General features: G+C 43.0%; 1 protein-coding gene and 1 pseudogene across 1 annotated transcript; one reads left to right on the top strand and one right to left on the bottom strand.

The window, feature by feature from the left end:
- The first annotated feature begins 1,940 nt into the window (after positions 1 to 1,940).
- On the top strand, positions 1,941 to 11,730 carry LOC139413671 (transmembrane prolyl 4-hydroxylase-like). Its single transcript, XM_071161310.1, has 9 exons — positions 1,941 to 2,947; positions 3,132 to 3,213; positions 3,396 to 3,586; positions 4,047 to 4,143; positions 6,063 to 6,225; positions 7,353 to 7,538; positions 7,836 to 7,926; positions 10,107 to 10,230; positions 10,520 to 11,730. Exons 1-9 carry the CDS (start codon positions 2,576 to 2,578, stop codon positions 10,747 to 10,749), a joined length of 1,536 nt encoding a protein of 511 aa, XP_071017411.1. The 5' UTR covers positions 1,941 to 2,575; the 3' UTR covers positions 10,750 to 11,730.
- Positions 11,057 to 24,667, bottom strand: LOC139412660 (solute carrier family 26 member 6-like; annotated as a pseudogene).
- Between the last annotated feature and the right edge of the window lie 44 nt (positions 24,668 to 24,711).

Consider the following 24,711-nt stretch of genomic DNA (forward strand, 5'->3'; position numbering starts at 1 on the left):
TTTTTCTACTGTTATTGACTGTATGTTTGTTTTACTCCATGAGCAACTCTGTGTTGTTATATGTGTCGAACTGCTTTGCTTTATCTTGGCCAGGTCGCAGTTGTAAATGAGAACTTGTTCTCAACTTGCCTACGTGGTTAAAAAAAGGTGAGATAAAAATAAAATAACAAATAAATAGTTTGTTAACAATACATTTGTGGAGTGGTTGATAAACAAGTTTTAATGATTCCAACCTAAGTGTATGTAAAAGTCCGACATCAACTGTACCTTGGCCATATGACTTGAAGGTATAATTTTAACATTGGCTGTCACTTATACAGACTGAGTCACTCAATGCTAGGGTAGCACATTTTGTGGAATACTCAGAGGTGGACATTTTCTGTGGGAATTAACAGGAATATATGGGAATTAATGGAAATATATGCAAATTAATATTAATACCATTTAAATGTAGATGTTTTTTGCATTGGATATATTTACCATATCTTATGGAGACAGAAACAGAAACATTTTACCTTATCATAAGTAGACATAATTGAAAATAATTAAATCCTTCCCAAATAAAAAATAAAAAAGCTATTTAGTTACAAATTGAACTTTAAATAAATGAGTTGACTATTCACATGGGATGATTTCACTGAACAACAAAAGAAAGGGAATATTGAATGATCCCCAATGATCCATCGCATCTAACAAAAACGTTTTCAACATACATCTGTAAAGATGATAGTCTGGAAACTAAATCTTTGGTTGTCTTCCTCTCAGGCGTCCATGTCTTTTCCCTGGACCTCCTCAATGTCCACCTCTTGAACATCAGACTCTGAGGCCTCATCTTCACTGTCACTTTCCAACCTTGTTGAAGATGGCTCATTGTCAGGCTCAAAAAGCCTAAAATTTGCCAGGATGGCCACCAATTTTCAACCCTTGTATTGGTCAGCCTGTTGCGTGCTTTGGTGTGTGTGTTCCCAAACAAGGACCAGTTGCGCTCTGAGGTGGCTGATGTTGGTTGGATTTGGAGGATGATGGAGGCAACAGGGCAAAGAGCCTCAGATCCAAAAAGTCCCTTCCACCAGGTGGCTAATGAGATATGTTGGCACGACTGCCATATTGCATCTCCATCCCAAAGCCCTTGCTTGGCAACAGGTTTGTACCTTGTCAGCTCGGGGATTTGAACTTGCAACCTTTCGGTTACTAGTTCAACGCTCTAACAGCCTGTTCAGGGGCAGAACGAACCCACTGTTCCTAGGCTGTCATTGAAAATAAGAATTTGTTCTTTAACTGACTTGCCTTGTTAAATAAAGGTAAAATAAATATAGCCTACAGCAGCCTATATGTGGTGTTCAGTGCAGGACTACATTGCATGAGACTTTTAAAAACGTTTTTACATTATGAACGGCTTGACATTAATTCATGATTTTTTAACTTGGTCTGTAACACCATGGGCCAAATAGGTCACTGTAAATTATATTGTGTTGTATGATGCAAGAACTCCTTTACAAAATACAATTAATTATTATTACCATACAGATATTTAGACAATGTAGGCTACCCCTAATATTCAAGCGTGTCTCAAAATACAACATTGCCCCTTTAATTAAGACGTAAGCTTTTTACCTGGCTTTTCAAAGACATTTTGAAATGTAGCCTACACGTTTAGTGCAGGGAGTTACTTTTTTAAGCAGTAACTCCCCATTGCTGACCTATACTTATCTATAACTGGGCTAATAACTTGCAAACTAGCAAAGAATATCAACAACTGTGCACACGCGCGGCTCTGCAATCTGATCTGAACTGACCTGAAAAGTGCATTAACCATTTGGTTGAAAGACCGAGCCAAAGTGTTACGTGGAAATGCACTGTCAATCACTTACTTTCGCAAGGGAATCAGCATGCAGTGTCGACTCGAGCCGTCAGGGGGCACTACTGTCCTTTTGCTCCCTGCTCGCTGTCAGCGTGATAGTTTGAAGTAGCTGCGAGATGAGCTACTGCAGTAATTGTCAGGGCAATGGTGGCGCATTATCAGCCGGAAAACAAACGCCACAGAGGAATTTGTGGCAGGAATGAGAGTTCGGGGTCGGCCGCATATTTGTTCGTTTTTCAATTTTACTAGATGATTACTGCACCAAGGACCTTCGAATGGATATATCGCACACCCTTTGAAATGGCTATTTTTCCTCTATTTTTAGAAGTACGCAACACGGATAGCTGAAATCGCAACGTAAACAAGACGCTGGATTAAGTCCTCTGCGGTGCTGGGAGTGTGATTTAGAACTAACGTTGCTGTGATTTCAACCTAAAGAACCACCAAACTTCACATGTTTCGTCGCTTATATTTAGAGAAAATAATAACATAAACTAGCTAGTTGACAGGTACTATAACAGAGAATGGTTATTATGACTGGCAAGATATGGTGATTGAGTCGGGACAGTATGGATTGTGCACTGATGCGGTAACTTTTATGACCTAGCCTACCAGAAGAGAACTGACTCCATTGTTTACAACGTCAATTCAATGACATGTCTTTCTCGTTAGAGCCACAAATGTAATCAGAACAACAAACCAGTGAATAAGCTTATGGTCCGTAATCATATCAGGTCAAAGATGATTGAACCACAGTGTTGCGACGACGGTGATGAACATGAAACCCTGCCATTACCAACCCTACCCCCTATGCCACGAGAGCGGGTCGCTTTGCAGAAGAGCAGCATATGCTCCCGTTCCTACTTCATGGTGGTGATGGTCTTTTTCCATGTATACATCATCAATGTCATTGTGCTACTCCTATACGTGCACTACAACAACGGCCCGGGAGACGTACTGGCCACCCAGAACAGGGATCAGGCAAGCGGGGGAAGCAATCATCACAAGCCCCCCGAGTCCCATCAGCAACCGTCATATTCTGGCTTTCAGCGGGACATGTACCTTCCACGCCTAGAGGGCATACGGGTGAGATAAGGATGCCCGTGTAATTCTGTGTCTGTTTAGCCCAGAGCTCAACCTTGCAGAAAGTAGGTGTATAATAAGCTTCAGCGCTGGGCTAGTGTCAGTTGTGCTATTCTACTTCCATACGAATGGTGCGTTCCATGTAATCTTGAAGGCATGAAGTTATAGTCACAGTGTTGTCTCTCAGGTGGGCCATGTCCAGAAGGTGTCACTGGTGCCAGACAAAGTGCATGAGATGCGGACCCTGAGCCTGAAGCCCCTACTGTTTGGTGAGAGTTCGCTACTAAACTTCTACTCTGCTCAGCCCTCTTCACGGAGTTAGTGTCTGCTGCCATTGCTCTCAAAGGTTCTCTGTTTACGTTGAAGTTGAATGTGAGTGTGTTTGTGCGTGCATTTGCGTGTGTGTGAACACCTACGTGTGTGTGTGCTGTGTGTGTATCTGTCTCTCCAGAGATCCCAGGGTTCCTGTCTGAGGAGGAGTGTCGTGTGGTGGTGCAGCTGGCCCAGCTGAAGGGCCTGATGGAGAGCCAGGTGATGGTGCCTGAAGGACAGGAGGAGCTGACGGAGCAGCTCAACCTTAGCCCTGATGAGATTTTCAACCTGCTGGACCTCAATCAGGACGGACAGCTCCAACTCCAGGAGGTGGGTGGGCAAGCAGGCATGTGTGTGTATGTGAGTGAAGTAAGTAACCTTGCACAAGTCTTGGTTTGTGCGAGCCGGACTAGATCATAGGAGCAGGTTCCTATCTCCTGTTTCTCTAGCGTGAGGCAGCTTGATGTACAAGTACACCCCCTGGACAGGACACTAGTCTATCGCAGGGCCTCACCCACATTCTATCTCCTTAATGCTGAGTGCCAAGCAGAGACTCATCGGGTCCCAATTTTTACAGTGTTTGGATTGAAGTCCCAACTTTCTAATCTCAGGGCAGACACTCGAACCACAAGGCCACTGGGTGGTGGGGCTGGGTACTGTGGCAGCAAAATATCAATGTATTTTGTTCCTTTATAATGGATCAATAAAGATGTATTGTATTATCTTCTATATGTCTGTGTAATGTGTGCTTTTTTACATTTTATATATGTGTTTCCTGGGCCTTCTACAGATATTGACCCATTCACGAGTGAGGGATGGGATCTGGCTAACACCAGAGAATCTGAGAGAGATCTATGCTGGACTGAAGGCTGACCCTGACGGTAACGGTAAGAGAGTGTCATTCTCAGCAAGGCCTCAGCATACAGAGCTAACTAATCCATAACACCAACAGAATACATCCACTATAATTCGTCTGTGACTCCAAGTCAAATTGAAAACCAGTTCCAGGGAACAAGCATGAAAATAAAAAGTAGTATTCTTTGCACAGGGACAATGATCATCCACAGCAACGTCTCCACGAGCTTCTTCTTGTCAGGCTTATCATATAGGTATACAGTTCAAGTCGGAAGTTTACATACAACTTAGCCAAATACATTTAAACTCAGTTTTTCACAATTCCTGACATTTAATCCTAGTAAAAGTTCCCTGTCTTAGGTCAGTCAGGATCACCACTTTATTTTAAGAATGTGAAATGTCATAATAATACTAAAGGATGATTTATTTCAGCTTTTATTTCTTTCATCACATTCCCAGAGGGTCATACGTTTACATACACTCAATTAGTATTTGGTAGCATTGCCTTTAAATTGTTTAACTTGGGTCAAACGTTTTGGGTAGCCTTCCACAAGCTTCCCACAATAAGTTGGGTGAATTTTGGCCCATTCCTCCTGACAGAGCTGGTGTAACTGAGTCAGGTTTGTAGGCCTCCTTGCTCACACACACTTTTTCAGTTCTGCCCACAAATATTCTATAGGATTGAGGTCAGGGCTTTGTGATGGCCAATCCAATACCTTGACTTTGTTGTCCTTAAGCCATTTTGCCACGACTTTGAAAATATGCTTGGGGTCATTGTCCATTTGGAAGACCCATTTGTGACCAAGCTTAAACTTCCTGACTGATGTCTTGCGTTGTTGCTTCAAAATATCCACATAATTCTTCTTCCTCTATTTTGTGAAGTGCACCAGTCCCTCCTGCATCAAAGCACCCCCACAACATGATGCTGCCACCCCCGTGCTTCACGGTTGGGATGATGTTCTTCGACTTGCAAGCCTCCCCCTTTTTCCTCCAAACATAACGATGGTCATTATGGCCAAACGGTTCTATTTTTGTTTCATCAGACCAGAGGACATTTCTCCAAAAAGTACGATATTTGTGTAGTTACAAAACACAGTCTGGCTTTTTTATGGCGGTTTTGGAGCAGTGGCTGCTTCCTTGCTGAGCAGCCGTTCAGGTTCTGACGATATAGTACTCGTTTTTACTGTGGATATAGATACTTTTGTACCTGTTTCCTCCAGCATCTTCACAAGGTCCTTTGCTGTTGTTCTGGGATTGATTTGCACTTTTTGCACCAAAGTATGTTCATCTCTAGGAGACAGAACGCGTCTCCTTCCTGAGCGGTATGACGGCTGCGTGGACCCATGGTGTTTATACTTGTGTACTATTGTTTGTACCGATGAACATGGTACCTTCAGGCATTTGGAAATTGCTCCCAAATGGGATGAACCAGACTTGTGTCATGGCTGATTTCTTTTGATTTTCCCATGATGTCAAGCAAAGAGGCACTGCGTTTGAAGGTAGGCCTTGAAATACATCCACAGGTACAACTCCAAGTTACTCAAATTATGTCAATACGCCTATCAGAAGCTTCTAAAGCCATTACATAATTTTATGGAATTTTCCAAGCTGTTAAAAGGCACAGTCAACTTAGTGTATGTAAACTTCTGACCCACTGGAATTGTGAATTATAAGTGAAATAATCTGTCTGTAAACAATTGTTGATTAAATTACTTGTGTCATGCACAAAGTAGATGTCCTAACCGACTTGCCAAAACTATAGTTTTGTTAACAATACATTTGTGGAGTGGTTGAAAAATGAGTTTTAATGACTCCAACCTCAGTGTGTGTAAACCTCCGACTTCAATTGTACCTGTAGCTAAGTGACCCCTGTCTGTGTGTCTTTGTGATAGCTATCTGACCCCTGTGTGTCTGTGACCCCTGTCAATCTGTCTGTGTGTGTCTCCATTAGGCCTGCTGAGCCTGGAGGAGTTCAGGAGTCTGGACAGTAATGCATTCCAGCGGTTCTTGCAGCAGCGCGGGGTGAAGAGCAGCCAGCTGGTCAGGAACAGCAGACACACCTGGCTGTACCAGGGAAAGGGGGCACATCAGGTACTCCGAGACCTCAAGAAGAGGTGAGGAGAGCATCACTGTCAAATGTTGTCTTGGCCTCATAGTCTCGCCTCTGCACTGGTCTCTCTATCTCTCCTCTCTCCTATTCCCTCTATTACGTTACTATTCCAAATGTTTTAATGACGGATAGTTTTGTATGAAAAGAGTAGTGGGATTTTACTGATATTGTTTCCATTGCATGTGTATAGATAACACTGGGATAGAGGATTTTTTCTCTTCTTTTTTTAAAGCCAAGAATACTGAACAAAAATATAAATGCAACAATTTCAATGATTTTATTGATATAATATAAGGAAATCAGCCAATTTAAATACATTCATTAGGCCCTAATATATGGATTACACATGACTGGGCCCCTAGGCCTACCCACTTGGGAGCCAGGTCCACCCACTGAGGAGCCAGGCCCAGTCAATCAGAATAAGTTTTTCCTCACAAAAGGGCTTTATTGCAGACAGAAAAGAACCTCAGTTTCGTCAGCTGTCTGGGTGGCTGGTCTCAGAAGAATCCCCGCAGGTGAAGATGCCAGATGTGGAGGTCCTGGGCTGGTGTGGTTACACGTGGTCTGCTGTTGTGAGGCCTGTTGCATGTACTGCCAAATTCCCTAAAACAACTTTGGAGACTGCTTATGGTCGAGAAAGGAACATAAAATCTAGTGGACATTCCTGCAGTCAGCATGCCAATTGCGCGCTCCCTCAAAATTGAGACATGTGGCATGTGTTGTGTGACTAAACTGCACATTTAAGAGTGGCCTTTTATTGTTCCCAGCACAAGGTACACCTATGTAATGATAATTCTGTTTAATCCGCTTCTTGATATGCCACCCTGCCAGGTGGATGGATTATCTTGGCAAAGGAGAAATGCTCAATAACAGGGATGTAAACAAATTTGTGCAAAACTTTTGAGAGAAATTAGCTTTTTGTGCGTATGGCACATTTCTGGGACCTTTTATTTCAGCTTGTGAAAAATGGGACCAACACTTTACATGTTGTGTTTATAGTTTTGTTCAGTATCTGTTTGAATACATGAATAAAAACAGTTAGAATAAACACCATGGCCAAGGTTATTGGAATCTGATGTTAAGGATTTTTGTCCCTTTCTCTCTCTTTTCTCTTCTGTCTCTCCTCCCTAGGGTGACCCGTCTGACCCGGCTGCCCTCTGCGTTGGTGGATCTGAGTGAGCCACTCCAGGTGGTGCGTTATGAGCAGGGTGGTCACTACCACGCCCACCACGACAGCGGCCCTGTCTACCCTGAGACAGCCTGCACACACACACGCCTCGCTGCCAACACCTCCACACCCTTCGAGACCTCCTGCAGGTGAGAGTGTGCTGTGTTGAGTCAGCCAACGCCTTGATCTTGGCTTTGTTTTAATAATACTGTATGTTCATAATTCTGGTTAGATGTCCTTTGGGTTAAGATGGTTAGGTGGAGTTATTGTGTGATAATGTACTGTAAAGTCTGTGAACGTTAGGTGGATGTGTTTGTGGTAAACTATGTGGTGTATGGCTTTGTAACTTAGTGCATGTAAATATATCAGTTAGTTTGTGACTAAGTCTTACATATCTATGGTGTTGTTGGTCTGTGTGTGTATTAAATGTTTTGTTGCACACCCAGGTACATCACAGTTCTCTTCTACCTAAACTCTGTTGAGGGGGGTGGGGAGACCGCGTTCCCTGTGGCAGACAACAGGACATATGAGGAAGTGGTGCGTTATTTACTCTGTGTGTCTGTGTGTGGGTTCTTGTATGTTTATATAATTTCTATATTACGTGTTTGCGTGTTTGTATCTCTATGTTTTTGTCAATGGTATTAATGAGTGATTATGTGTGCAGGGCTTGGCATTAAGGCTTGTCCTCTTGTCCTGAACAAGTTAAAAAATCAAATGTAAAAATCACAATATCAAACAATTGAAAAAAATATTTGTTTATGTTATTTAACCAGGCAAGTCAGTTAAGAACACAATCTTATTTTCAATGACGGCCTAGGAACAGTGGGTTAACTGCCTTGTTCAGGGGCTGGACAACAGATTTTTACCTTGTCAGCTCGGGGATTCGATCTAGCACCCTTTCGGGTTACTGGCCCAACACTCTAACCACTAGGCTACCTGGCGCCTCAATTACTTTAATCAGAATTGGATCAGAGAGGCCAACATTGGGATAATATTCAAATCTATTTTTCATGTACATAAATAAAAAACCTACATGTCAAAGTGTAGGTGACATACATATTGGCTAGAGCCTCATGTCCAACCCGATGCTTTAATGATACCTTTAATTACAAAAATATAAATATTGGCTAAACACCAGTCATGTGTGACAAATATAGTCTAATGAAGGATTATTAACGTTTAAAGGCTTGATTCTGTTGAAAAACACGAGGCTCTGTTTGTTCAGATCAAATAGTAAAAAGACCGAAGAGTGAAGGACAGTGCCTGTTGTGCACCGCACATCACCCATCTTGAATCTGAGCTGAGGAACATTTTGAAACTATTTAACCATAAACTTAATTGTTTAAAATCTGGACATTTTATGTAATTTCATGAAGCATGTCTTAACTTGTTTCAAAGTAGGCTAGCCAAAATACCATCATAGAAATGCTGAAGGAATTATTTTATAAACACTTAATATCCTAGCATTTTTCTCATGTTCTATTGGTTTTCAAATCAACTTTATTGTATTGTCCAGCAGCCGAAGGCATAATCCTAGTCATATTAGTAACCCATGCTAGTTGATGGATCTTTAGATCTCCCCTTTCTTCGTTCCTAACGGATATTTTAATCTCTGTCAAATTAAACAGCTCGCACATTTGATGTGCTTTTGAGGACAGTTTTTTCCCGCTAATTGCATTTTGGAACATTCACGCATAACCTACAGCCATGTGCACGTTGTTGGGGGTGTAATATGAAGAAATAAAACGTCATCAACGTTTTAAGCTAAATGGTCTGATCCATCAGCCTCATTGCTTTTTAAATATTTTTTATGTGCAGTGGTTGTATGAATTTGGGATCTGTTGTCCCAGAGTCCGTTTTGAATCATAGACATATTTTTTTTTATTGTCACAGGGACGATGGGACGCCCATAATTTAGAACTCTGGAGGGAATTATTTTATAAAGAGAAAGTATTTGGTCAATGTATTGTTGCAATATTTGGTCAAACGTTTTACTTGACACCCAGGGTCATAACCATGTCATAACAACTGTCAACTTGTCATAACATGGACATAACTGTCATGACTCATATATTTACACCTGTTGTGACATATTGCATTATTTTATGGCTGCTTATGACACCTACACAAGAGTGTCAACCCACATATATTCAAATTAGTTATTTCCCTGCCAAGGATTTTCTTATTGTTTTGAATGTTTGTTTCTTAAATCCTTTGTTGTTGTAATGAATCATTTTTTGAATAAATGTGGGTTTTGACACTTATGTAGGTGATATAACCAGCCATAAAATAACGCAATATATGTAACAATAAATATATGGCTCATGACAGTGTTATGACCATATTATGACAAGTTATGTCAGCTGTTATGCCATGGTTATGAATGTGTTATGACATTGGGTGACAAGTATAGTGTTACCCAATATTTTATAGGCTACCAAGGGTGGCCAACCATCCTCCAGGAGAGCCTTAAAGTGGCATTGTTGTATTTTGAGACAGGCTTGAATATGCAAGGCAGCCAATAGGCAGAGTTCTTTTGTTTTGTCTTTCTCTATGGTAAAATGGATAGCAATGCATTTTATTTTGTAAAGTGGTTCCTTACATCATACAGTGATGTAAAAATTGTGTTAGACCATGTATTATTTTGGGACAAGTGACTTGAGCTTTTGGCAAAAAAAAAGTTAATGTCAAGCCCTGGTGCGTATGTTTGTTTTCAGTCTCTGATTCAGAACGATGTGGATCTTATGGACACGAGGAAGAACTGTGATAAGAGCAACCTGAGGGTGAACCCTACTAAAGGGACCGCTGTGTTATGGTACAATTACCTCTCTGATGGACAAGGTACAGACATAGAATGACCCTTCAATGTACACACTACTACAGCTTAATTACTGCCCATCAGACAGGACACAACTTATTGTACACAGCAATTTACTCCTTCATTCTATCACTGCTGTTCAGGTCCTTATTTAAAAACTGAAGCATGTGTAGTTTTGATGAAGGTTATGCCCACTGTTTTAGAAACGCATTGAAAAAGAATACTCCTACTAGTCCACATGGCAGTTGTCAGTTATGCTGTTATCAAAGCTGCTTTTGAATGCACATATGAACTGCTCTCTGTTACCCACAGGCTGGGTGGGGGAGCAGGATGAGTACTCTCTGCACGGCGGCTGTGTGGTCACCCGCGGGACTAAGTGGGTGGCCAATAACTGGATCAACATCGACCCGGACTACCAGCGCCAGGCTCGCTACCAGCAGCTGGTGTCACAGCAGGGGGAGGAGGACGCAGAGGACGAGGGGGAGCAGTCTCAGCCCAGCCCTGAACAACTGCACACTGCTGACTCCCATCAGGAACTGTAGCTGTACTGCTGTAGCCTAGAAACCAAAAACAATAACCTCCCCTTAAGTCCACTAATTACACTAGTTCCAACTTTGAAAGCTGGTCCTAAAGATGGGTGGTTCAAATATTTGTTCAGACATTGTAGTTTGTGGGCATAGACCTTGTCCACCCCTCTTCTTCAGCCCAAAGCTACCAGAAAGCTACCCTACCACCACCCCACGCCCCAACCTAACTTTACTCTGTCCTGCTGTTCACAATCTCCCATGACGACACCTCTGGCCAGTACGAAGAGATATTTGATATTCAGGGACTGTGGTCACTTAGGATTTATGCAACTGTGAGAGGGGGAAAAAATCAAATTTTCTGATTTACTTGTTTGTTCACTGTTTGTTGAATTCATGTGTAATTCCAAACTTTGTTTACATTATATGTATGCACAATTTTACCTCCCTTCTGTGTGTCACAAAACATTCATGTTAGATTTTCAGTGAGTGAGACTGTCGTTCTGATACACATTGCAGAGGGTCAATCATGCTACTATTTGCATGTACGTGCATTCGTATGAGCTGTTACATTAGGCTTTGTGCAGGTTTTTACTGTGTCATGTTTAACATAGACTAGAGTGATGACTTTAGATCATGTCTGCTCTGATCCTCTGTATCTTTGGGTGATGACGTTGTCTGCCATCACCCAAAGACCCCTCCCCCATCTTCAGATGTGATGAAGCATGTTAACTGTTATTTAAACGTTGCAGAGATTGTTTTATTTATTTATTATCTATGTTTTATGTATGGGGGAAATTATTTTCATTCTGTCACTTGATTCCAGTACTTCTCAATCTACTTCAGGTATTGGATGTATATGTATTTTTAAAGTATTATTTATTTATTCCATATTGTTCACTTTGTTCCATGTTGTGTTGTTCACCTTGTTTTGTGTTTGTTCCAAAATGCACTGAATCACTTTCCTCTGCTCCAAATAAAGTATACTTTAGGTTTTGAGTAATAGTTATTTCTCTAATTTCAGTGGAGTCACAGAGATCGAGTAAGGCCCATTGCCAAAGCTGTTTCTGACAGAACCCTGGCAGAAGCATATCCATATTTGGCAACTAGTCCCCCTGCTCTGTTGCTCTTGTTCGGGGGAGGATATTATTTGGACATTGTAGGGGTTTACTGTACCTTCTACTTTTTGTAGGTATTTCATTAATTAACTTAATTAGCTGACCTCGCAGTCATGCATTTCTTGCAGCATTAGAACTACCATATACACAGTATATACCTGTATACTATATTCCCAATTTACAGTAACTTTTCAAAAGGGTAGGCCCACCCCCATAACAGAAAGTATATGAGAAATATGCAGAATGTCAGACTTCGGGTAAGGCTCCTCAGTTTGGTGTTGCACTGCATCTCCTGCAATGACATTTACAGACATGGTTAATATTTACAGAGTCTTCCATATTGTATTTTCCATTTAACTGTACTGAATGATTGTATTGTATGTGTTTTGGCATGCAGATATGCATGTCTCTCATCAGTGAACACTCACAGCTCGGCGTTGATGCTCTCTGGTGGCCAAGGCAGTGAAGCGCAGCATCATGGACTGGAGCAAACAGATGTCTTTTAGTGATGGACTCAGAACACTCCCAGCTCTTAACTGCTCCACTACAGATGCTGGATAGTAAGAGTATGAGTTATTTACACATCCTATTCAAAGTAATGAGTTATTAATTTATTAGCTACAGATACAGGTTTCACTTACATTGACACCTAGCCATGTAGACAGTAACATCAATCTCACCAAAGTTGTAAAATATCTGTCAAAACTGGACTGGAGGATAAGCACTCTGCTTTTAAAACCTCTTAAGGATCGGAACCTTTTTTTCCATTTTCACCTAAAATGACATACCCAAATCTAACTGTAGCTCAGGACCTGAAGCAAGGATATGCATATTCTTGATACCATTTGAAAGGAAACACGGAAGTTTGTGGAAATGTGAAATTAATGTAGGAAAATATAACACATTAGATCTGGTAAAAGATAACACAAAGAAAAAAACATGTTTAAAAAAAAAAAAATACCATCTTTAAAATGCAAGAGAAATGCCATAATGTATTATTCCAGCCCAGGCACAATTTATATTTTGGGCACTAGATGGCAGCAGTGCATGTGTGAAGTTTTAGACTGATCCAATGAACCATTACATCTGTTCAAAATGTTGTATCAAGAATGCTCAAATGTGCCTAATTGGTTTATTAATAACTTTTCAAGTTCATAACTACGCACTCAAACAATAGCATGGTATTCTTTCACTGTAATAGTTACTGTAAATTGGACAGTTCAGTTAGAATTTAAGCTTTCTGCCAATATCAGATATCTATGTCCTGGGAAATGTTCATGTTACTTACAACCTCATCCTAATTGCCATAGCCTACGTAAGCTCAACCATCCTGTGGGGGACCCACTGAATCTGTTATCTCAACCTACCAAACCATTGTCATCCTAATCATTTTCTCCCCTTATGCCTTTTATTGGAGGTACATTCCTGATTTTTGTCTCTTCAATTCAAGGCCATCTCCCCGATCTCATAATTTCCCTCTCCTCATCATCACCCACTCACATTTCTCATGGTCTTGATAGCCCCGGTGTTGATGAAGTTAGCCGTGGATAGGTCTAGGATGATGGAATGGATGTCAAAAGTCCTCTTGCCCAGTGAGCCCTGGGAGAACTTATCCAGGTCCCGGCTCATGGTATCCTCACTATGTGGAGCCCAGAGTGGTGGTGTCCCTGTCTTGCAGTTCCGACTCTGTCACTAGGGTGACACTGTCTGTTCTCCACCGCCCTTCAGGTACTCCCAGCTGCAGTGGTCTTCTGACTATGTGGAGCCCAGAGTGGTGGTTGATGGCATGACAAACACGGTGCTGTTCTCGTGGCCACACCAACCTGGTTGGTCCCAGTGAGGTTATACAGTGCCTTTAGAAAGTATTCATACCGCATACCTTATTACAGATTTTGTGTTACAGCCTGAATTCAAAATGGATTACATGTCTTTTTTTCCTCACCTACCTACACACAATACCCCATAATGACAAAGTGAAAAAACATGTTTTTAGAGATTTTTGCCAAACTATTGAAAATTAAATACAGAAATATCTCATTTACATAAGCATTCACCACCCTGAGACCTTTCATGTAAGAATCCCCTTCGGCAGGAATTACAGCTTGACTCTTTCTGGGTAAGTCTGTAGGAGTTTTGCACATCTGGATTGTACAATATTTGCACATTGTTCTTTTTAAAATTCTTCAAGCTCTCAAGTTGGTTGTTGTTCATTGTTAGACAGCCATTTTCAGGTCTTGCCATAGATTTTCAAGTTGATTTAAGTCAAAACTGTAACTAGGCCACTCAGGAAAATTCAATGTCATCTTGGTAAGCAACTCCAGTGTATATTTGACCTTGTGTTTTAGGTTATTGTCCTGCTGAAAGGTGAATTTGTCTCCCAGTGTGTAACGGCTTTCTTCTGTGGACGAAGGAGAGGACCAAAGCGCAGCGTGGTTAGTGTTCATCATGTTTAATAAAGACGATACTCGTGAACACTACAAAATACAAAACAACAAATGTGAAAAAAACGAAACAGTTCTGTGTAGGGCAGACACACGAAGACAGAAGACAACCACCCACAAAACCCAACACTAAACAGGCTACCTAAATATGGTTCCCAATCAGAGACAAAGACTAACACCTGCCTCTGATTGAGAACCATATCAGGCCAAACATAGAAATGGGAAAACTAGACATACAGCAGAATGCCCACTCAGCTCACGTCCTGACCAACACTAAAACAAAGAAAACGCAAAAGAACTATGGTCAGAACGTGACAGTACCCCCCTCCCCCCCCCCGCGCGCATTTGTCCGCGGTGGCGGCTCTGGCGCAGGACGTGGACCCCACTCCACCATAGTCTTTGTCCGCTTTAGTGTCCTCCTAGGAACGGCGACCCTCGCCACAGACCTTGGACTGGCAACCCTACTAAAGGGCCCCACTGGACTGAGGGGCAGCTCGGGACTGAGGGGTAGCTCGGGACTGAAGGGTAGCTCAGGACTGAAGGGTAGCTCAGGACTGACTGACGGCTCTGGCAGCTCTTAGCTGACTGAGAGACTCTATCAGCTCTGGACAGGCAGGAGACTCTAGCAGCTCTGGACAGGCGGGAGACTCTGGCAGCTCTGGACAGACGGGAGACTCTGGCAGCGTTGGAGAGGAGGAAGGCTCTGGCGGCGCTGGACAGGCGGGAGACTCTGACGGCTCTGGACAGGAGGAAGGCTCTGTCAACTGGAGAGGAGGAAGGCTCTGGCAGCACTGGAGAGGAGGAAGCACCTGTAGGCAGAAGACGGAGAGAGAGCCTGGTGTGGGGGACTGCCACCGGAGGGCTGGTGCGTGGAGGTGGCACTGGATAGACCGGACCGTGCAGGCGCACTGGAGCTCTTGAGCACCGAGCCTGCCCAACCTTACCTGGTTGAATGCTCCCCGTAAGCCCGGGCTTGGGCCGGCGTACAAGGCTGGTGCCACTGGAGACCAGATGCGTAGAGCCGGCTTCATTGCATCTGGCTCGATGCCCACTCTAGCCCGGCCGATACGAGGAGCTGGAATGTACCGCACCGGGCTATGCACCCGCACCTCGGACACCGTGCGCTCCACAGCATAACATGGTGCCTGCCCGGTCCCTCTCGCTCTCCGGTAAGCACAGGAAGTTGGCGCAGGTCTCCTACCTGGCTTCGCCACACTCCCTGTGTGCCTTCCCCAATAAATTTTTGGGGCTGACTCTCGGGCTTCCAACCGCGCCGCCGTGCTGCCTCCTCATACCAGCGCCTCTCTATTCCCCTGGCTGATGCCCAGGGTCCTCTCCCGTCTAGAATTTCCTCCCAAGTCCATGAGTCCTGTGTCTTCGGCCGCTGTTGCTGCTGCCCATTACCACGCCGCTTGGTCCTCTGTTGGTGGGTGTTTCTGTAACGGCAGATTTCCTCCACTTCGTCTGAACTTTGCTGCTCCTACACAGAGTGATGTACTGCTTGAACATACTTTTCAGGTTCACAAAGACGATGGCTGCAAGCACTGCCTGGAATACAAACAAACTTAAGAGTGGTTTCAGCCAGTATAAAACACACACACACAAACCTGATACTTCACTTATAATAGAATAACTGACAAAAATCTGACATTTACATACTCAGACCCTTTACTCAGTACTTTGTTGATGCACCTTTGGCAGTGATGACAGCATAGAGTCTTCTTGGGTATGACACTACAAGCTTGGCACAACTGCATTTGGGGAGTTTCTCCCATTTATCTCTACAGATCCTCTCAAGCTCTGTCAGGTTGGAGGAGGAGTGTTGCTGCACAGCTATTTTCAGGTCTCTCCAGAGATGTTCGATTGGGTTCAAGTCTGGGCTCTGGCTGGGCCACTCAAGGACATTCAGAGACCTGTCCCGAAGCCACTCCTGCGTTGTCCCGAGTGCTCTGGAGCAGGTTTTTATCAAGGATCTCTCTGTACTTTGCTCCGTTCATCTTTACCTCGATCATGACTAGTCTCCCAGTCTCTGCCGCTGAAAAACATCCCGACTGCATGGTGCTGCCACCACCATGCTTCACCGTAGGGATGGTGCCAGATTTCCTCCAGATGTGACGCTTGGCAATATAGAACTGCCAAAGGGGGAGGAGTTGTAAACTACTGCAGAGATAGCCTGAAAAGTTCTGTCATACTTTCCAGGTCTATGCAGGTCTAGAAGCCCTCAATCTCACACAAATAATCAAGGAACCCACCAGGTACAACCCTAAATCCGTAAACATGGGCACCCTCATAGATATTATCCTGATCAACTTGCCCTCCAAATACACCTCTGCTGTTTTCAATCAGGATCTCAGCGATCACTGCCTCATTGCCTGCATCCGTTATGGGTCCACGGTCAAATGACCACCCCCATCACTGTCATACGCTCCCTACAACACTTCAGCGAGCAGGCCTTTCTCATCGACCTGGCCCGGGTATCCTGGAAGGATATTGACCTCATCCCGTCAGTCAAGGATGCCTGGTCGTTTTTTCAAAGTAATTTCCTCACCATCTTAAGTAAGCATGCCCCTTTCAGAAAATGTAGAACTAAGAACAGATATAGCCTCTACGCAGATGACACCATTCTGTATACATCTGGCCCATCTTTGGACACTTTGTTAACTAACCAAAACGAGATTCAATGACACACAACACTCCTTCCGTGGCCTCCAACTGCTCTTTAACGCTAGTAAAACCAAATGCATGCTTTTCAACCGTTCGCTGCCCACACCCGCCCGCCCGACTAGCATCACTACTCTGGACGGTACTGACTTAGAATATGTGGACAACTACAAATTCCTAGGTGTCTGGCTAGACTATAAACTCTCCTTCCAGACTCATATTAAACATTTCCAATCCAAAATTAAATCTAGAATCTATTTAGCAACAAAGCCTCTTTCCCTCACGCCGCCAAACATACCCTCGTAAAACTGACTATCCTACCAATCCTCGACTTCGGCGACATCATTTACAAAATAACTTCCAATACTCTCCTCGGCAAACTGGATGCAGTCAATCACAGTGCCATCTGTTTTGTCACCAAAGCCCCTTATACCACCCACCACTGCGACCTATATGCTCTAGTCGGCTGGCCCTTGCTACATATTCGTCGCCAGACCCACTGGCTCCAGGTCATCTATAAGTCTATGCTAGGTAAAGCTCGGCCTTATCTCACCTCACTGGTCACGATAACAACAACCACCCGTAGCACGCGCTCCAGCAGGTACAGTGCCTTGCGAAAGTATTCGGTCCCCTTGAACTTTGCGACCTTTTGCCACATTTCAGGCTTCAAACATAAAGATATAAAACTGTATTTTTTTGTGAAGAATCAACAACAAGTGGGACACAATCATGAAGTGGAATGACATTTATTGGATATTTAAAACTTTTTTAACAAATCAAAAACTGAAAAATTGGGCGTGCAAAATTATTCAGCCCCTTTACTTTCAGTGCAGCAAACTCTCTCCAGAAGTTCAGTGAGGATCTCTGAATGATCCAATGTTGACCTAAATGACTAATGATGATAAATACAATCCACCTGTGTGTAATCAAGTCTCCGTATAAATGCACCTGCACTGTGATAGTCTCAGAGGTCCGTTAAAACCGCAGAGAGCATCATGAAGAACAAGGAACACACCAGGCAGGTCCGAGATACTGTTGTGAAGAAGTTTAAAGCCGGATTTGGATACAAAAAGATTTCCCAAGCTTTAAACATCCCAAGGAGCACTGTGCAAGCGATAATATTGAAATGGAAGGAGTATCAGACCACTGCAAATCTACCAAGACCTGGCCGCCCCTCTAAACTTTCAGCTCATACAAGGAGAAGACTGATCAGAGATGCAGCCAAGAGGCCCATGATCACTCTGGATGAACTGCAGAGATCTACAGCTGAGGTGGGAGACTCTGTCCATAGGACAACAATCAGTCGTATATTGCACAAATCTGGCCTTTATGGAAGAGTGGCAAGAAGAAAGCCATTTCTTAAAGATATCCATAAAAAGTGTCGTTTAAAGTTTGCCACAAGCCACCTGGGAGACACACCAAACATGTGGAAGAAGGTGCTCTGGTCAGATGAAACCAAAATTGAACTTTTTGGCAACAATGCAAAACGTTATGTTTGGCGTAAAAGCAACACAGCTCATCACCCTGAACACACCATCCCCACTGTCAAACATGGTGGTGGCAGCATCATGGTTTGGGCCTGCTTTTCTTCAGCAGGGACAGGGAAGATGTTTAAAATTGATGGGAAGATGGATGGAGCCAAATACAGGACCATTCTGGAAGAAAACCTGATGGAGTCTGCAAAAGACCTGAGACTGGGACGGAGATTTGTCTTCCAACAAGACAATGATCCAAAACATAAATCAAAATCTACAATGGAATGGTTCAAAAATAAACATATCCAGGTGTTAGAATGGCCAAGTCAAAGTCCAGACCTGAATCCAATCGAGAATCTGTGGAAAGAACTGAAAACTGCTGTTCACAAATGCTCTCCATCCAACCTCACTGAGCTCGAGCTGTTTTGCAAGGAGGAATGGGAAAAAATGTCAGTCTCTCGATGTGCAAAACTGATAGAGACATACCCCAAGCGACTTACAGCTCTAATCGCAGCAAAAGGTGGCACTATTAACTTAAGGGGGCTGAATAATTTTGCACGCCCAATTTTTCAGTTTTTGATTTGTTAAAAAAGTTTGAAATATCCAATAAATGTCGTTCCACTTCATGATTGTGTCCCACTTGTTGTTGACTATTCACAAAAAAATACAGTTTTATATCTTTATGTTTGAAGCCTGAAATGTGGCAAAAGGTCGCAAAGTTCAAGGGGGCCGAATCCTTTCGCAAGGCACTGTATATCTAACTGGTCGTCCAGTTTTATGTTCTTTTGCACACCAGTATTTCTACTTGCACATCATCATCTGCTCATCTATCACTCCAGTGTTAATTTGCTAAACTGTAATTACTTTGCTACTATGGCCTATTTATTGCCTTACCTCCTCACTCCATTTGCACACACTGTATATAGACTTTCTTTTTTTCTATTGTGTTATTGTAACGTTTGTCGTTAAGGGTAGACCAAGGCGCAGCGTGATTTGAGTTCATCATATTTTAATAAAATGTGAACCAGCAAAAAAACAAACAATACAACGAACGAACAGCTTCGTCGTGCAAAAATACATGCAACCAAACAAAGACAAGATCCCACAACTGAATGTGGGAAAAAGGGCTGCCTAAGTATGATCCCCAATCAGAGACAACGATAGACAGCTGCCTCTGATTGGGAACCATACTAGGTTAACAAAGAAAAAGAAAACATAGATATACAAAAACTAGAGTACCCACCCTAGTCACACCCTGACCTAACCAAAATATAGAGAATAAACAGGGATCTCTAAGGTCAAGGCGTGACAGTTATTGACTGTACACTTGTTTATTCCATGTGTAACACTGTGTTGTTGTTTGTGTTGCACTGCTTTGCTTTATCTTGGCCAGGTCACAGTTGTAAATGAGAACTTGTTCTCAACTAGCTTACCTGGTTAAATAAAGGTGAAATATATATATTTTTTTTAGTCAGTCCAAAGATTTCAATCTTGGTTTCATCAGACCAGAGAATCTTGTTTCTCGTGGTCTGAGAGTCTTTAGGTGCCTTTTGACAAACTCCAAGCGGGCTGTCATGTGCCTTTTACTGAGGTATGGCTTCCGTCTGGCCACTCTACCATAAAGGCCTGATTGGTGGAGTGCTGCAAAGATGTTTGTCTTTCTTGAAGGTTATCCCCATCTCCACAGAGGAACTCTAGAGCTCTGTCAGAGTGACGATTGGGTTCTTGGTCATCTCCCTTCTCCCCCGATTGTTCAGTTTGGCCGGGCAGCCAGCTCTAGGAAGTTGGTGCATCCAAACTTCTTCCATTTAAGAATGATGGAGGCCTCGGTGCTCTCTTCAATTCTGCAGAAACGTTTTGGTACCATTCCCCAGATCTGTGCCTCAACACTATCCTGTCTCGGAGCTCTACGGACAATTCCTTTGACATCATGGCTTGGTTTTTGCTCTAACATGAACTGTCAACTGTGGGACCTTATATAGACAGGTGTGTGCCTTTCCAAATCATGTCCAATCAATTTAATTTACCACAGGTGGACTCCAGTCAAGTTGTAGAAACATCTCAACCATTGATTCTTATAGTAATAAGAATCAACAGATACCAGCAAGAGTAGAGGTCAACAGAAGGAGGAGTACAATTTGAAAGATCAAACAAGCTATTAATGATTATTACTTGTTTCACTCCCACACACACACGCACACACTTTATGACCCCTTTTCAATACGACTTAGTCACAATCTTCTCAATTTAACTGGTCTGGTGGGAATTTTGAGAGGAAAACATCACGTCAATCATTTAGTGGACATTGGTCGGGGTCAATCAGAAGCCAGAAATGTGCCTAATCATTGGTGCTCCCGAGTGGCGCAGCGGTTTAAGGCACTGCTGTTCAGTGCTAGAGGCCTCACTACAGACCCTGGTTTGATTCCAGGCTGTATCCCATAGGGAAGCGAACAATTGGCCCAATGTTGGCCGGGGTAGGCCGTCATTTTAAATAAGAATTTGTTCTTAACTGACTTGCCTAGTTAAAGAAAGGTTAAAACATAAAAAAATGTAAACATTTGTTATGAATCCACTGTGTCTGCTGTGTATGATACTAATACACTACATTGGAAGAGTCATATAGTTGACTTATCTCTTCTGTTTTAGACTAGGGCCATTCTGCTACATGTCTGTTTTCCTATGCAGCAGCCAAGACTCGTCAACATGAACTAGACTGGACAGAAATGATTTCTCTGACATACCCAAACAAATAATCATTGTCAAATATTCAAAGTTCAAATGTTCATATGACCAGTCAAGATAGTTTTGTAGAAAAAAAAACATAAAGAAGAGACTGACAGAACAACAGGGGATGTAGATCAAGAATAGACTGTACGACAAGGGACAGAGTATCATAGAAACTATCTGTGATGACTTCCACTGTAATGGATATGGGCAGTTGGGCACTGATTGCAAAAGTTGATTTCCTTGCTTGCGATTAGAAACACCATGGATACACCACTGACCAACAGAGTGGGGAGATGGGTTTAAGGCAGCTTGGAGCACACCTCCATTAGGGTCTAAGGACAAGGGTCACACTGATATTAGAGCAGGGTCAGGGTGTAGTTCAGAGGTTGACTTAAAGTGTCAGTTGAATTAGTGTCACTCACACACACACAAACACACATACACGATGCAAACACACACACATGATACAAACACACACACATGATGTAAACACACACGCACGGTACTCACATAAACTAGTGACAGTGGTCCACTGAAGCATGTGATTGACACCCCAAAGAGCTGTGCGATCACACAACCACAGCATGGGCAGCAGCTGCTTTTGTGTAGGCTCGCACCAGGGGTTCCGACAGGTAGATACCCACAAACACAAACTTCACCACCCCCAGTGCCACCTAAAAGTGGAAGCATGAAAATTCAAACACAACATAGTGTCTGTCATAGTAAGGATAAATTATCCATGATTGTCTGATTATGTGTCAAGCTCTTATGTTGTATTGTATTGTATTGAAGCGTAGTGTAGAATATTGTCTTGTGTTGTATTGTATTGCATTTTCTATTAGCGTCTGAACTGTTCTGTTTGTGACCTGTATGAGTCCTCCTAGGAAAGTGTTAGCAACAGCAACAGTGACCTGCACCCTGTACATATTACCTCATATTACCTGTACATATTACCTCAACCAACAGGTGCCCCCGCACATTGGGCGGCAGGGTAGCCTAGTGGTTAGAGCGTTGGACTAGTAACCGGAAGGTTGCAAGTTCAAACCCCCCAGCTGACAAGGTACAAATCTGTCGTTCTGTCCCTGAACAGGCAGTTAACCCACTGTTCCTAGGCCGTCATTGAAAATAAGAATTTGTTCTTATCTGACTTGCCTGGTTAAATAAAGGTAAAATAAAATAAAATAAAAAACCGGTACCCCCTGTATATAGCCTCCACATTGACTCTGTACCGGTACCCCCTGTATATAGCCTCCACATTGACTCTGTACCGGTACCCCTGTATATATCCTCCACATTGACTCTGTACCGGTACCCCCTGTATATAGCCTCCACATTGACTCTGTACCGGTACCCCCTGTATATAGCCTCCACATTGACTCTGTACCGGTACCCCCTGTATATAGCCTCCACATTGACTCTGTACCGGTACCCCTGTATATAGCCTCCACATTGACTCTGTACCGGTACCCCCTGTATATAGCCTCCACATTGACTCTGTACCGGTACCCCTGTATATAGCCTCCACATTGACTCTGTACCGGTACCCCTGTATATAGCCTCCACATTGACTCTGTACCGGTACCCCTGTATATAGCCTCCACATTGACTGTACCGGTACCCCTGTATATAGCCTCCACATTGACTCTGTACCGGTACCCCCTGTATATAGCCTCCACATTGACTCTGTACCGGTACCCCTGTATATAGCCTCCACATTGACTCTGTACCGGTACCGCCTGTATATAGCCTCCACATTGACTCTGTACCGGTACCCCTGTATATAGCCTCCACATTGACTCTGTACCGGTACCCCCTGTATATAGCCTCCACATTGACTCTGTACCGGTACCCCCTGTATATAGCCTCCACATTGACTCTGTACCGGTACCCCTGTATATAGCCTCCACATTGACTCTGTACCGGTACCCCTGTATATAACCTCCACATTGACTCTGTACCGGTACCCCTGTATACAGCCTCGCTGTTGTTATTTTACTGCTGCTCTTTAATTATTTTTTACTTTTATTTCTTATCTGTATTTTTTAAAACTGCATTGTTAGTTAGGGGCTCGTAAGTAAGCATTTCACTGTTGCATTCGGCGCATCTGACTAATACAATGTGACTTGATTTGTTGGAAGTTTTTGTCTGGAGCCAACCTCTCTGTCACACTTCCAACCATGACACTGAGCACTGCAAACGCACCTGCACCTGCACACAACATAACGACACCTGTGTATGTACATTGCATGCACATAAAGAATTGGGATGACTGAGAGTGTTAATCTTAGTCTTTATCAACCATTCCCAAACTACTGGTACATATTTCTGTCCACTTGCCTATGGAAATATGTCTGGACATTCCAAAGAAGAAGTAGACCAATGCAGGAGGCCAGCAATGCATATGCCATACCAGCACTGTTCAAAAAACATTCAACTATTCATTTTCCTCTCATTCTTTTATAACTTGAATAATATATATGAAATGTTCTGTTTTGTAGCCGTCCACATGAAGTGTATGTCATTAAGATTACGACCATTGAAAGGCATGTTGTTTTTTAGTATAATAGTGTTTTTGTGGTTTACCCATGGGGTTGTGGTCTTACTGTACCTTGTGGCAAGTGCATGATACCCACACTGATGCCAGAGATGAGGTCTGGCATGCCATAGTCCCAGACAGTGTACCAGGGCAGCTAGTAGAGTACAGGCAGACAGCCCATCACACTACCTTTCAGCCTGCGTACTGTGCATCTGGAGGGGGTTGAGGGGGGGGGTTGAAAGTCACCCAGTAAAATACTACTTGAATAAAAGTCTAAAAGTATTTGGTTTTAAATATACTTAAGTATCAAAAGTAAAGTATGTTTTTTCAAATTTACACTCAGACATAATTTACAAAGGAAACATTTGTGTTTAGTGAGTCTGTCAGATCAGAGGCAGTAGGGAGGACCAGGGATGTTATCTTGATAAGTGTGTGAATTGGACCATTTTCCTGTCCTGCTAAGCATGCGAAATGTAACTTTTGGGTGTCAGTAAAGTGTATGGAGTAAAAAGTACATTATTTTCTTTAGGAATGTAGTGGAGTAAAAGTAAAAGATGTCAAAAATATATATAGTAGTGCTTTAAAGTATTTTTAGAGGAAGACAGGTTAATCTACAGTACAGTAGTTAATCTACAGTACAGTATGTATTTCATCTACCGTACAGTATATGGTTCATCTACAGTACAGTATATGCTTCCAGCCAACAGGCAGCAATGAGCATGAGCCACAGGACCACATCTATTTGCAATAAATCAGAAACTCACACACATATTCACACACCTTAGACTAGTGCGTGGGCACACACATACACACAGACACACACACATCTTCTGTGCCTTACCTGAAGGACTTTTTTAGACGCTCAGGCTGTGAGGCTGTGTCAGATTAGTCCATTCTCTGAGTCAGCTCCTCCAGTCTCTGCTCATCCAGCACATTTCTCTCCAATCTGTACCCCTTAGCCCTCCGCCCCACACCCATACCACCTTGTGGACAAGGTTGGGCTATTTTTTCCTCCCCGTGTA

The sequence above is a fragment of the Oncorhynchus clarkii genome, chromosome 7 (assembly GCF_045791955.1).
Source record: "Oncorhynchus clarkii lewisi isolate Uvic-CL-2024 chromosome 7, UVic_Ocla_1.0, whole genome shotgun sequence".
Lineage (NCBI taxonomy): Eukaryota > Metazoa > Chordata > Actinopteri > Salmoniformes > Salmonidae > Oncorhynchus > Oncorhynchus clarkii.

What these genes read in the sequence shown, in the direction of transcription:
- LOC139413671 (XM_071161310.1), top strand. Translation starts at nt 2,576, where the DNA reads ATGGTCCGTAATCATATCAGGTCAAAGATGATTGAACCACAGTGTTGC. An exon ending in CTCCGAGACCTCAAGAAGAG is followed by an intron (nt 6,226 to 7,352) that starts GTGAGGAGAGCA and finishes TCTCCTCCCTAG; the next exon opens with GGTGACCCGTCTGACCCGGC. An exon ending in CCCTTCGAGACCTCCTGCAG is followed by an intron (nt 7,539 to 7,835) that starts GTGAGAGTGTGC and finishes TTGCACACCCAG; the next exon opens with GTACATCACAGTTCTCTTCT.